The sequence below is a fragment of the Rhinatrema bivittatum genome, unplaced genomic scaffold (genome assembly GCF_901001135.1).
Source record: "Rhinatrema bivittatum unplaced genomic scaffold, aRhiBiv1.1, whole genome shotgun sequence".
NCBI lineage: Eukaryota > Metazoa > Chordata > Amphibia > Gymnophiona > Rhinatrematidae > Rhinatrema > Rhinatrema bivittatum.
The window spans coordinates 585,531-599,791 of record NW_021820466.1 but is presented as its reverse complement, the minus strand read 5'-3'; the positions used below and the strand labels follow the sequence as shown (position 1 = coordinate 599,791).

General features: G+C 45.6%; 1 protein-coding gene across 1 annotated transcript; it reads right to left on the bottom strand.

Annotated features, from left to right (window-relative positions):
• Window positions 1-11,315: 11,315 nt before the first annotated feature.
• Window positions 11,316-12,287, bottom strand: LOC115081648 (olfactory receptor 1019-like). Its single transcript, XM_029586070.1, has one exon. The coding sequence runs from the start codon at window positions 12,285-12,287 to the stop codon at window positions 11,316-11,318; it is 972 nt and encodes a 323-aa protein (XP_029441930.1).
• Window positions 12,288-14,261: the final 1,974 nt, after the last annotated feature.

Here is a 14,261-nt window from a genome sequence, read left to right as displayed (position 1 = left end):
AGCTTAAATTGTTTAGAAGGGCTGAAGCTAAAAGTGTGGTGTTATAGAATCATGATGAGACAGTTCTCAGGAATAAGAAGGAAAGACTGAGAGTTTATAAGATGCTAAAGAGTTTAACTGATTAATCGATCTGATCACATTCAAAACCCCGAGAGGATGTCACTGCATCGGTTGTGATTGACAATGAGTTTGCCAAACATGGACAGTCCAGAAGAGCAGGAGAGATTACTTACTGGAATATTTTATAGGCTGCCAGATATGGGAATTGAAATGGAAAAGTGTAATGCATTTATTATGCTAATAAAGAGAAAATCACTGCATACTTTAGGCTGTGGTCGTCTTTTTAAGGATTGTTGGTGCTGTGTTCACATGCAGTGCTCTCTACAACCTTCAAGCAAAATATCCTAAGCTTGATTATTCTGTGCTACCCCAGGATTCACAGCACAGCATAATAAAAACTGTCTATCTTAAATAATAAATCTAATATGTAGAGGAGGACAAAGATATGCAGAGAGTACAGCAGCACAATGTAAAAGTAACTGGGTAACATCAATATTAACCAAACATAACTCATGATTCTGCTGTGACCAAATCTGATCCTGTTTGCATGGACCAAGGTCCAAATCTCTCAGCCGTGCCCTAAATAAATTGCACTTTATTAAGGGAAAGCACGCAGAAATACGTCTCTATCCTCAGCAGTGCTCACAAGCACGGCCAATCCTGGACACCACCATCTGAAACATCCTCCAGGTCAGAGGCTCTCCCTCCTGCACACTCTCCGGGTCAGAGGCTCTCCCTCCTGCACACTCTCCGGGTCAGAGGCTCTCCCTCCTGCACACTCTCCGGGTCAGAGGCTCTCCCTCCTGCACACTCTCCGGGTCAGAGGCTCTCCCTCCTGCACTCTCTCCGGGTCAGAGGCTCTCCCTCCTGCACTCTCTCCGGGTCAGAGGCTCTCCCTCCTGCACTCTCTCCAGGTCAGAGGCTCTCCCTCCTGCACTCTCTCCAGGTCAGAGGCTCTCCCTCCTGCACTCTCTCCAGGTCAGAGGCTCTCCCTCCTGCACTCCAGGTCAGAGGCTCTCCCTCCTGCACTCTCTCCGGGTCAGAGGCTCTCCTTCCTGCACTCTCTCCGGGTCAGAGGCTCTCCCTCCTGCACTCTCTCCGGGTCAGAGGCTCTCCCTCCTGCACTCTCTCCGGGTCAGAGGCTCTCCCTCCTGCACTCTCACGTCCATGCATTGCCACCCAATCTATCTCTTCAGTTCTTATGAACTCCTAAGACTTTTCCTCCTTGTCCTAAGCTTCCCTGCTCCATCCTATGTCTCAGCCTCTTCTCCTGTATTCTTCTGCCTCTTTATACCTTCCATCGTGCAGAGGATGAACCTCATATCTGACTGCCCTCTTTTCTTCATGGCTTCTATTCCTTGGCTCCCTCTTTCCTCGCCAAATTCCTCTCTCCAGCTCCTGTCTCATCGCCTGCTTGTTTTCAAAATCCCTCAGCGACTAAAGCCCTCTGCTCCCTTTCTTCTTCATCCATCACTGACTGCATTCCCTCTCTTTATCGCTCCTCTGTCACAAGTGCCATTGAAACCTTATTGGGGAAATGACCTGTCACCCGCACCTCCTCCTGCCTGTTCTTAATTCTGCGCTGTCTTACTGTGACTCTCTTTTATCCATGTTTCACGTCTTGCTTGTGCCTGGCAGTGTAGGATGTGATGGAGCTTCGGTAGGATGAGAGATCTTCAAATGCAAAATAACCAACCCTCACCTTCAAGTCCTCGTCATTTCACGCACGGTCAGCGATGACCCCTTGTGGGGCACGAGCCCTTGCACGGTTGAGTTGGGGTGAGAATTCTGCACCGGCTCCCTCCTCAGTAGGCAGCAGTATTTATATCCTCTGTGTACGTCTCTTTGGAAAAAGAGAAGCCCCAGGCTGAAATTATGAAATCATAGCAAGCATTGCAGGAGCCTACCTTTCAGAATGATTGGAGAAGCTAAATTCAACACAAATAAGTCCTCCCTGGAGGCAGTGAAGGAGTTTGCTTCAATATTGCAGGTGCTGGAGCAGAGCTGGCACCTATGGCACAGATGGCAGAGAAGCAGCACCAAGGGAGCCCTGTACCGGGTATGTGGCAGAATATGTGCCCCCCCCCCCCCCCCCGAGTGTGATCAGGGGCAGAGGGTCTATCCCCGGATTATACAAAGGATGGGGAATGGAAGTTTGTGAACGTTTAACATTGCCATTTTGAAATACATTTCAGCACTAAGTGAGCACTAAAGGCTTTGTTTTCTGGACCTTTTGTTTAACTTTTTATCTTTAAACTGTTATAAATGTTCCCTGTATTAAACAAAAGGGCATGCCTGCCCCCCGCACTACTCAGCTAGTGACATTTAGTTTAACTTTTATCTCTTAGCTGTTATAAACGTTCCCAGTATTTCACAAAGGAAAGTTGTCTGTAAACCGTTCTGATATTCAGATTTTTTTTTTTTGTAATGTAATGTTTATTGACGACCATTAATAACATAGAAACAAAGAAATAAGTGTACATGTACAATATGCATATGTAGATTTTTTTTTTAATTCCACTTTTTTCAGGTACTGTGGGTATTTCCCTATCCCCAGAGGGCTCACAATCTAAGTTTTGTACCTGAGACAATGGAGGGTAAAGTGACTTGCCCAGGGTCACAAGACACGACAGCAGGACTCGAACGCTGGTCTCCTGGTTCACAGACCACTGCTCTAACCTCTAGGCTACCCGGTCTATAAAAACAAATAAATAACCTGGTGCTGGCCCCTTTCACAGTGCATTGCCAAACCCACCTCGCTTCCAGCAGCTGCTCAGAAATGGTTTGGCTGACAGGTTTGGTCACTCTGGGTGGGAGTTTCTAGGCAGATTTGGATCTGGAGTCCCTGAGGCTTCCAGAGCTAAAGGGAGCAATTTTCAGATATCCCGCCTCGTTACAACCCATGCACGTTATGTTCATTTTCAAAGAGAAACCAAACCTCCTTATTTATCTCATGATCTTCATTGTGCCCCAACCTCGTGGAGCTGACACTCCGGGCAATGAGATCTTTTGTTTATTTTATTTACTAATATTTATATCCCACCTACTGCAATTACACTGATTTCTCACTACTCCCTGAACTTTTATCTTTTTATTGCAATTTAGACAAACAGTGGGGGGAAGGGGGGGGGGGAGAGAGACGTTCACACAACCTGAATATTAACGTGGCACATTGAAGCACATTTTATACAGCGCGTTACACTTTCAGAGGTTTGCTGAAGGTAAAGAAGGGATAAATCGCCTGTGGGGCCAGCGAGCCGGTGGCTGCGTTGTGAGGCGGTGGCAGATAAATGATGCAAAATCACCACAGAAGAAAGAAACCTGAATATTTCTCAAAGTAATCAAGAAACATAGTGAAAGTTTTTGGCCCCCCCCAAAAACTTTTAAATACCTGGTGGTCCAGCGGGGGTCCCGAGAGCATTCTCCCATGCTCGGGCTGTCAGCTGCCACTAATCAAAATGGCGCCGATGGCCCTTTGCTCTTACCATGTGACAGGGGCTATCGGTGCCATTGGTCAGCCCCTGTCACATGGTAGGTGCACTGGATGGCCTGCGCCATTTTTAAAGATGGCGCCAGCCGTCCATTGCTCCTACCATGTGACAGGGACTGGCCAATGGCACGGATACCCTGTCACATGCTAAGGGCAAAGGGCCATCGGCGCCATTTTGATTAGTGGCAGCTGACAGCCCGAGCATGGGAGAATGCTCCCGGGACCCCCGCTGGACCACCAGGTATTTAAAAAATTGTTTGGGGGGGTCCGGAGGGTGGGGGGATACTAACAAACTAATTTTAAAGAGTCGGCTGTATTTTTTGGTTATCGGCTCGGGCGCAGCCGATTAAAAAAAAACAAAAAAAACAAAAAAAAAAAAACCCTATCGGACTGCAAGATAAAAATTTCATGATGTGAATCGGAACTGGAATCAGAACAGATACCGGTTCCGATTCACATCTCTACCAGTGACCCCAAGATTTTACCTGATCTCTGAACCCTATTCCCTACCTCTGCCCTCCTTTATTTGTCCAAAGGAGGGTCACCACCATCCCCGCTGCAGTTTCAGGTATTGCCATCATCTTTGCACCATGTAGGACCAGCATATAATAGAAATGACGGCAAAAGAAGACCAAACAGCCCATCCAGTCTGCCCAGCAAGCTTCACACATTTTTTTCTCATACTTATCTGTTTCTCTTGGCTCTTTGGTTCTATTTCCCTTCCACCCCCGCCATTAATGTAGAGAGCAGTGATGGAGCTGCATCCAAGTGAAATATCAAGCTTGATTAGTTAGGGGTAGTAGGGGAAGTAACCGCCGCAATAAGCAAGCTACACCCATGCTTATTTGTTTTACGCAGACTATGTTATTCGGCCCTTATTGGTTGTTTTTCTTCTCCCCTGCCGTTGAAGCAGAGAGCTATGCTGGTTATGCGTGAAGTATCAGTTTTTCTTCTCCCCTGCCGTTGAAGCAGAGAGCTATGCTGGATATGCGTGAAGTATCAGTTTTACTTCTCCTCTGCCGTTGAAGCAGGGAGCTGTGCTGGTTATGCGTGAAGTATCAGTTTTTCTTCTCCCCTGCCGTTGAAGCAGAGAGCTATGCTGGTTATGCGTGAAGTATCAGTTTTTCTTCTCCCCTGCTGTTGAAGCAGAGAGCTATGCTGGATATGCGTGAAGTATCAGTTTTTCTTCTCCCCTGCCATTGAAGCAGAGAGCTATGCTGGATATGCGTGAGGTATCAGTTTTTCTTCTCCCCTGCCATTGAAGCAGAGAGCTATGCTGGTTATGCATGAAGTATCAGTTTTTCTTCTCCCCTGCCATTGAAGCAGAGAGCTATGCTGGTTATGCATGAAGTATCAGTTTTTCTTCTCCCCTGCCATTGAAGCAGAGAGCCATGCTGGATATGCGTGAAGTATCGGTTTTTCTTCTCCCCTGCCATTGAAGCAGAGAGCTATGCTGGATATGCGTGAGGTATCAGTTTTTCTTCTCCCCTGCCATTGAAGCAGAGAGCTATGCTGGTTATGCATGAAGTATCAGTTTTTCTTCTCCCCTGCCATTGAAGCAGAGAGCCATGCTGGATATGCGTGAAGTATCGGTTTTTCTTCTCCCCTGCCATTGAAGCAGAGAGCTATGCTGGATATGCATTGAAAGTGAAGTATCAGGCTTATTTATTATCCCATGCCTGAGCCTCCTTCCACCTCTTACTGTCACGTTTTTAACAACCCATTGAGCCACCAAAGTTAACATAAGATTATAACTTTAATTTAAAAATCCATTAGTAATTGGAATCCATATTATACATTCCTTATAAGTTATAAATCCATTAATTAATGCCAAATGTAGACAGTTCATGTAGTAAGAGAGAGCTTTCGGGATAATTAGTCATGAGCTGTAGAGAGAGAGAATAAAGTGAGAGGATTGTCCTTTGGGAAGTTCAAGAGAAATTTCTTAAGAGGGAAAGATTCCTTTTGTGATACTGAGATTTGGGAAATTTTAGAGAGCTATGAAAAAATCTTATAAAAAAATAAACCAGACGCGTAGGGAAAACCATGCTCGTGCACGGATATCATAGCACTTTTCTAATTTTATTCTCTTGCAAATTACCTCACCATTATCAGACTGAGGTCATTTTCAATAGGGAGGTTACCAAAACCCTGCTCTATCTTAACCCCAAGTTTGACCTCAAGTCAGTAAATCATCATGATGCCCCCAGAGAGAAGGACAGATGGAGGCATTGAATCACTGCTATGGAAGTTTCTGCCCTGGTTGAAAAGTGCTAATTAAAAATAGATTATATATCACCCACTGTACATGGGGACATGTGCATCCTCAGTATAAAACCAATAATATATAGCAGGGCATTGCAGTCACCCACTAAACCAGGAGAAGCCCTTTATATGCAATGAGGAGGTTTCACAGTCACAGGCAAAGATGATCTACCAGCTTCTAAAAACTTATTTTCTACTAATTGCTTTTTTGAGGGCTTTTTTTACCTCTTGGTTTCTCAGGCTATAAATCATGGGGTTGAACATAGGGATCAAAGCGTTATATAACACAGCAGAGAGTTTATTTTGAGTGAGGGATTGCGTGGACGCTGGTCTCATATACGAACAGATCAGAGTCCCATAGAAGAGAATAACGACCGTGAGGTGGGAGGAGCAGGTGGAGAAGGCTTTGCGTCTCCCCTCGGTGGAACGGATCCTCAGGATGGTGGAGATGATGTAGACGTAAGACACAAGGGTTGAGGTAATGCTGGGCAATTCTATAAGACCTCCAAAAATGTAAGTCACAAATTCAATGTCTGAGGTGCTGGTGCAGGAGAGTTTTAGCAGTGCTGAGAGGTCACAGAAGAAATGGTTAATCTCATGGGAACCACAATAAGAGAAATGCAGTAGGAAAGCAATGCATATAACTCCACATAGAATCCCAAAAAGCCATAAGCTTGTAACCATCATTACACAAAGTCTCTGAGTCATTATCACAGCGTAGCGCAGGGGGTGACAGACTGCAACATAGCGGTCATAAGCCATGACCGTCAGCAGTAGAAATTCCACAAATGCTGAAACTATGAAAAAATACACCTGTGCAAAGCACCCATTTGCCGAAATCCTCTGCCTCTTCCTTAGTAAGATGTCCAGCAATTTGGGGAGCGTGACTGAGGTGGAGGAGATATCGAGGAAGGACAAGTTACAGAGGAAAAAGTACATGGGGGTGTGCAGGCGAGGGTCCAGGCAGGTCAGGGCTATAATAGTGAGGTTCCCCATCAGGATGATCAGGTAAATCAGTAAGAACAGAAGGAAAAGGGGGATTTGTAGCTCTGGATATTCAGGAAAGCCCAGAATGATGAATTCTTTCACAGCAGTAACATTTTCTTCTTCCATTGGTTTCTGGGAAATAAGAATGGAGTTATGAGTCTAGATGCCACCCAGGGATACATACAGTTACCTAAATTGAAAGTCCATAAAGTTCAGCCTTCTTCAAATGGCCCATGTTTAAGTAATTAGTGATTTATTATGTGGACAACAAGGAACTTAGAAAGGCATGGTTCATCTTACCCTTCAAAGGACGAGGGAAAGACCTTTAGAATGACTCAGTTGTAGAAGTTTGAAGGCTGCAGGTTTGGAAGCCATTGACCTGTATAAGATCTTTATTCTAGGGGTCAGAGACTGTGCCACAGGTTGGGGGTGTCTATAAATGAATATGACAAATGTTTGCGAAATGACTCAGGCTGCAGTAAGACATGGAGGTGGTATATTTTTACTGCTAAAAGGGAATAAGTGTATTAGGAGAACAGCAGAGAGGATCAAAGCCAAGGCAATGCATGCACTCATCAATAGAGGCTTTTTCTTATTCTGTATCTATAGGAAAACGTCTTGTAAATAAGGTCCAGAGTATAGTACAGCCTGAAACAGTAATATTCAATCTTTATGCAAATTGTAGATACTTAAATAGGAAGTAAGTTGAGCTAGAAAGGCTGTCAGTAAACGTGTGAGAGAGACCTGGGAGACAGGAATGGGGAGGAAACTGGGATAGTTGGAATATCTGATGAATGGACCTGCCTCCCACCCAAACCCAGAGAGGACGTCGCTGGCTCAGCTCTGATTGAAAGTGCTTGGAGGAAGCTTCTGGAGAAGGAGAGAAACCTCGTTGGAATATTTTATCAGCTGCAAGATGTAGGAAGGGAGGGGAAATACTTTCCAAGCATTTGTTAGCCTAAGAAAGATGTAATCATGGAACTTGTAGCTTTTCTCTATAGAGACTCTCTGTGCTGGGCTCACGTGTAATGCACTCTACAACCTTCAAGCTTGTCTCTATAGAGACTCTCTGTGCTGGTCTCACGTGTAATGCACTCTACAACCTTCAAGCTTGTCTCTATAGAGACTCTCTGTGCTGGTCTCACGTGTAATGCACGCTACAACCTTCAAGATTTTCTCTATAGAGACTCTCTGTGCTAGGCTCATGTGTAATGTACTCTACAACCTTCAAGCTTTTCTCTATAGAGACTCTCTGTGCTAGGCTCAAGTGTAATGCACTCTACAACCTTCAAGCTTTTCTCGATAGAGACTCTCTGTGCTGGGCTCACGTGTAATGCACTCTACAACCTTCAAGCTTGTCTCTATAGAGACTCTCTGTGCTGGGCTCATGTGTAATGCACTCTACAACCTTCAAGCCTTTCTCTATAGAGACTCTCTGTGCTGTGCTCACGTGTAATGCACTCTACAATCTTAATGCAAACTATCCTGGGCTAAGGCTGGGTATTCTGTACTTTTCCAGGATTCACAGAGCAACATAAAAAATACTGTGTATCCGAAGCATTAATTCAGAGACACTAGTGCTGAGAGTGTAACCGCATGATGGAAGAAGAGTAATTGTGTAAGCCTGACGGGACAGGACGCGTACGTCTAATCTGTGTACAGCGATGCTAAGAAAACACTACCCAAGCTTCTACCCTGCCCAACTCTGATTCTTTCTGTGTAATCAGGCGCTTAGACCCAAATTATTTTCCACCCATAAGCAGGTGTTCGTCTCTTCCCCAGCAGTCCTCACCGATAACGGTCTGTGCTGGATGCTGCTGTCTGCTTCCTTCACTCTCAGATCCAGCCATCCTTTCCCAGTCTCTCTCTCTCTCTCTCTTTAAGCTAATATCAAACTCCTAAAACTTTCCTTCCTAGTTCTGCACGCCACCGACCCACCATGCATGTCAGCCTTCATGTCTTCGTGTGCCCACAGCACAGACGTCTCACCCGTCTGCCCGCCTTACTTCATGCCTCACCCCCTCCCTGCTCCTCACCTGCGGATCTCCTCCTCCCTCTGTCCTCCTCCGATTGCTGTCTCAGCACCAGAATCCTTCACCAAGTAGAGCCCTCTTGGTCCACCCCTTCCTTGAAAACAGCTCCTCCAAACTGCAGGAGTTTGCTGAGTCCAGTTAATGAGTGCTGAAACGTGCTTAGCAGTGGAAAGAAATATGAGTTTGGTGGATGGACAGGAGAAGGAGACGTAGGGCGCTCTCCTCCCTCTTCTGGGCATCCATCGCATACTGCCCCCACGTCAGCACCGCGCTCCCTTCCCTGTGTGACTCCAGTGTCATTAGTGCTTTCATTACACTGGGGAAGGGATCTGCTTGTTCTTCATTTTGAGCTCTCTTAATGTAACTTTCAGGCCCCTTGATTGAGGCAATCTTCATTTTCTCTGAGGTGTTTTTCCTCCTTTGAGTCTATTTGAGCTTTGATTGAGCTGTGAAGAACTATTACACAAAGCATTTTGGTGGATATCTATTTTGTGTGGCATTGTTTCCAGTCACTTGCCTGATCACTCCGTTGACTCTTAGTAAGATGACCTTCCTTCAAAGGGCTAATAACAAACGTCCTGCACACAGTCCCCTCAGCTTTCATTCCATGTCCATCCGTCCCACTTCACTCAGCGAGGGCTCGTCGTGGGCACCAGCCTTGGCACAGTTGGTTATTTAAGTGTTCTGCACCAGCTCCATCCTCAGCAGGATGCGTTACACCCAGCAGTGGTCCCTTTGGGAAAGGATCTCTGAAGCCAATCCTAGCTGACATGGCAGGGAAGCAGCCACGACAGACTTTGTGTTACACTAGTGATCAAGGGCAGTTCCTTTATTCCCAGATCACATGCAGGAGATCCCTAAAGGATGGGAAATGTTAGTTTATGGAAAATTAAAGATGTCCTTATGAAATAAATCTGAATCCTATGTGGGAATATGGCTTCCTCGTGTTAATGCTTCACAGGAATCCTCCAAACCCAAACACCCTCATTCTGTCAATTGCTTATAAAATGTTTGGGGTAATATTTTGGTCACTCGGGTTGCTGCCCTGTACTCAGATTTGGATTAGGTGCCCCCAAGGCTTGGAAAGTAGAATTTTCCAGTGCAGCTCCCTGCATTAAAATGGATTAAAGCGAGCAGAAGGAGCCATTGGAGAATTTCCTGCTCAAGCCAGAGAGAAGACCCCGTGCAGGGTCACATCCCATGTACTTCCAGTGATAATGGGAACGCACACTGGGGATGTCGTTTTGAAGTCTCCCTGCATACTTTACCATGAGTACGCTGCATCTGTTGTAAAGCAGGAGCAAAGTCTATGGATGCAGGTCTCCGTTGTCCCAGATGTTCAAAGGGAAGCACAGTGAGGACCCAGGACCCATCATCTTCCTGCCTTCCCCTAAACTGCCCCTGCTTCTAAGGTCATTGTCATTGTTACAAGGAAAAGTTACGGAGCTTTGCTTCTTTTTGGATAGATCTGTATACAGCATTCACTTAATGCGTTTGACTGCGCAGATAATTTGAGGCACATTTGACTGGTGAAATGTGCCACAGATACATGGAGATAAGAGGGCTGCATGAAGGTATCTGCTGTGTGTATGAATGCTGCAGAGCTTCACAGACCATGAGGTCTGTCTGGGTAACTGTGGCAGCACTGCTTCGAGGGAGCTAAGACCTGAAGTAACCTCACACAACCTCTGCAGTTTCAACCGATCTGACTTTTATTGACAAGGAAAAATATTTACAAGCTGCTGTATAAGCACAATCTGAGTGTGCAGAGGTTTTACTTCTCTGCATGGAGTAAATGGATTCATTTTTACGTTTGTAATGCAGAGATCAGTGATTTTATTCTCCCATTCCAGGTAATGTTCTCGTGAAGTCGTGTGTTGCTTCTTCCACATCGCCAGAGAGATTAGTCCCTGACAAATCACTCTCTACTACAAGCATTTTCCTACTTAAAGGCTTTGACTTGGAGCTTTGAGCTCACGGTTCCAGTTCCATAGTAAAATCATTGATACATCTTACTATAACTTCACAGAGGCTGCTCCGAGTAAAGCACTTGCTTCAAAACACAGGGGCTCCCACTCTCTGAGATACACCATCTGGCACAGGTGATACACTAAACACAGGAGAAAGAATCCTAAATGATGCTCAAACTCAGAAACATGCAGGCACAGAGGAAAAAACTGTAAGAAATAGACAGATGGACGGAATCTCTGCTACAGCATGTTCAGCCCTGTGGAAAAGTGCTAATGAAGAATAGATTACATATCACAGTGCAACATGTACACCGGAGAACTTTTTGGTTTTGGGTGTCCTTAGTAAGAACCAAAAAATAAATTGATGGAAATAGCAGTTGATCACTTTACCAGGAGATGTCCTTTATACACAGGGTACATTTCACTCTATCTCTTGGTCAACCAGGAGGCTTTTAAAAAAAAAGTTAGAGAAAAATTCGTCTGATCTCTTAAAAAAACACAAAAAAGCTTTTAACTAAATACTTTTCTTAGGGCTTTTTTGACCTCTTTGTTTTTTAGGCTGTAGATCATAGGGTTGAACATCGGGATTAACGCGTTATACAGGACAGCAAAGAGCTTATTTTGAGTGAGGGACTGCGTGGACGTTGGCCTCACATATGAACAAAGCAGAGTCCCATAGAAGAGAATAACGACCGTGAGGTGGGAGGAGCAGGTGGAGAAGGCCTTGCTCCTCCCTTCCGCAGAACGAATCCTCAGGATGGCGGAGATGATGTAAACATAAGAAGTCAGAGTTGTGATAAAGCAGGGCATCCCTACAAAGACAAACATAATATAAGTTATACATTCAGTGCTGTAGGTGCTGGTGCAGGAGAGCGTCAGCAGTGCTGAGAGATCACAGAAGAAATGGTTAATCTGATAGTGCCCACAGTAAGAGAAATGAGATATAAGGACAGTGTATGTTACTGGTAGGAGAAGTCCAAGGATCCAGGTCCCGATGGCCATCAGAATGCAGAGTCTCTGATTCATAATCACAGTGTATTGTAGGGGGTGACAAATCGCTACGTAGCGGTCAAAAGCCATGACAGCAAGTACAAATAATTCTGTTAAAGCCAAAGAAACAAAAAAATACATTTGTATAAAGCACCCAATTACAGAAATACTCTGATCTTTTCTTAAGAAGATATCCAGCAGTTTGGGGAGAGTGACTGAGGTGGAAGAGATATCGAGGAAGGACAAGTTACAGAGGAAAAAGTACATGGGGGTGTGCAGGCGAGGGTCCAGGCAGGTCAGGGCTATAATAGTGAGGTTCCCCATCAGGATGATCAGGTAAATCAGTAAGAACAGAAGGAAAAGGGGGATTTGTAGCTCTGGATATTCAGGAAACCCCAGAATGATGAACTCTGTCAGTATTGTCAAATTCTGCTTTTCCATGTATTGGGTAAGAGGCAGCGTGGGGGACTCAGAACGAGAAACACAGTTCATCCCAGTGAGACATACGGAGTACCATTGTCATAGGCTTAGTTTGGTTCAATGAAGCCATCAGTCCCCGGAGGTCTGTCATCTGCAAAGTACTCATCCATGGGTAGTTGTTTGTTAAATGTATTTTGGAAGTTGTGAAGTCAATGGAGAGGAAATCACCATCTCATCTACTGCAAGGTCCATTGTACATCTTGATTCTGTAGAAAGAGCACAGACAAAACCCCGAGGGCAGCCCATCGTTAAAGTTTAAGGAGTTCATCACTGGGAGCTCTTGACTAATTTTCTATGCAATGGGTGGACTTGTTAACAATTTTATAGTGAGGAGCAATGCTATTGAGGAGAGGACTGCATTCCTAGCTGGTCTATAAGGAGGCAATTTTCTAACAGCACACGTGAGACAGTTGGCAAAAATAAGTTACACACAATTTTCAAAGTGAACCCTGCCAAAACTACCCACACACAATTACCCCTGCTAAAATGTACACAGAAATATTTCAGCAAATTTATGAGCATACGTTTGAAAATTACAAACCCCTCCCCGGTTCCACCCCCGGGAACAATTCTGCTCATTCTGAGTAAACTTACACATACACAGAGGACTCACACATACACATAAGTTTACCCGCATTTCAGGCATATAAGCAGCCATTCCTGAGGCCAAAGCTCTGTTGTACCCATGAAAATGACCCCTCTCCCTATGGCCAGGGGTTGATCATGCAGCATGACTGTTTTTTCTCATTTCCCCCCCTTTGTACTACATCTTATTGGGTTTGCAACCCTCTCTTCCCCATATCAGACCACAAAAGCTTTGTAATGATCTAGATAGCAACCAATACTAGCATGGCTGCTGCCTGCCCATTCAGACAGTCCCTTATCACCACCAGCAACCTGCTGCACTGATTCGCTTGACACAAGGGTTGCATAGCCTGCCAGACCGGTCCGGCTATATGTGTGCCAACATTTCCACCAGGATTTCTGGGCATTAGTGTACTCGCAACCTGCCAGACTGACCCAACTGCTAGTTACTCTTACCAGGACCTCAGTGTAACAAATGGAGTGTGGTAAAGCATAAAACTGTTAACCTAAGGCCCTGAGTCACAGAGACTTCTCGCCCATTCTGTATCTGAGGAACAGACATTGATAAACCAGGGTCTAAATGTTTCTATGCGAACCCTGGAGCTTTAAGTGACATAACGGATGGGGTTGGATTCTTCATTCCTTATCCACTGCTCTTACACAAGGCAAAGGATTGTGGCCCCCAGCTTGCTTCTTGGCTCTTTGGGAAGGCCTGTCCTGTCCTCACAGGGGTCGGGAACCTTTTTGGCTGAGAGAGCCATGAACGCCACATATTTTAAAATGTAATTCCGTGAGAGCCATACTAACTACAACCCCCACCCTCCTGACTCCCCCAAGACCTACCAAATTAATTTACTACAACCCCCTACTCTCCTGACGCCCCCAAGACCTGCCAAATTAATTTACTACCCCCCCCCCCCCCCCCAAGACCTGCCAAAAGTCCCTGGTGATCCAGCGGGGGTCCAGGGCTCGCAGACAAATCTTTAATAAAAAAGTAAAAATCTAACAAAAACCCCCACCCTCCTGACGCCCCCGAAGACCTGTCAAATTAATTTACTACAACCCCCCCCCCCCCATTCCCAAGACCTGCCAAAAGTCCCTGGTGGTCCAGCGGGGGTCTGGGAGCGATCTCCTGGACTTGGGCTGTAGGCTGCCAGTAGTGAAAATGGCACCGACAGCCCTTTGCCCTCACTATGTCACTGGGGTTGACCAATGGCGGCGGTAGCCCCTGTGACATAGTAAGGGCAAAGGGCTGTCGACGCCATTTTGATTACTGGCAGCAGACAGCCCAAGTCCAGGAGATCGCTCCCGGACCGCTCCTGGACCCCCACTGGACCACCAGGGACTTTTGGCAGGTCTTGGGGGGGTCAGGAGGGTGGGGGTTGTAGTAAATTAATTTTG

What these genes read in the sequence shown, in the direction of transcription:
- LOC115081648 (XM_029586070.1), bottom strand. Translation starts at nt 12,287, where the DNA reads ATGAACTGTGTTTCTCGTTCTGAGTCCCCCACGCTGCCTCTTACCCAA.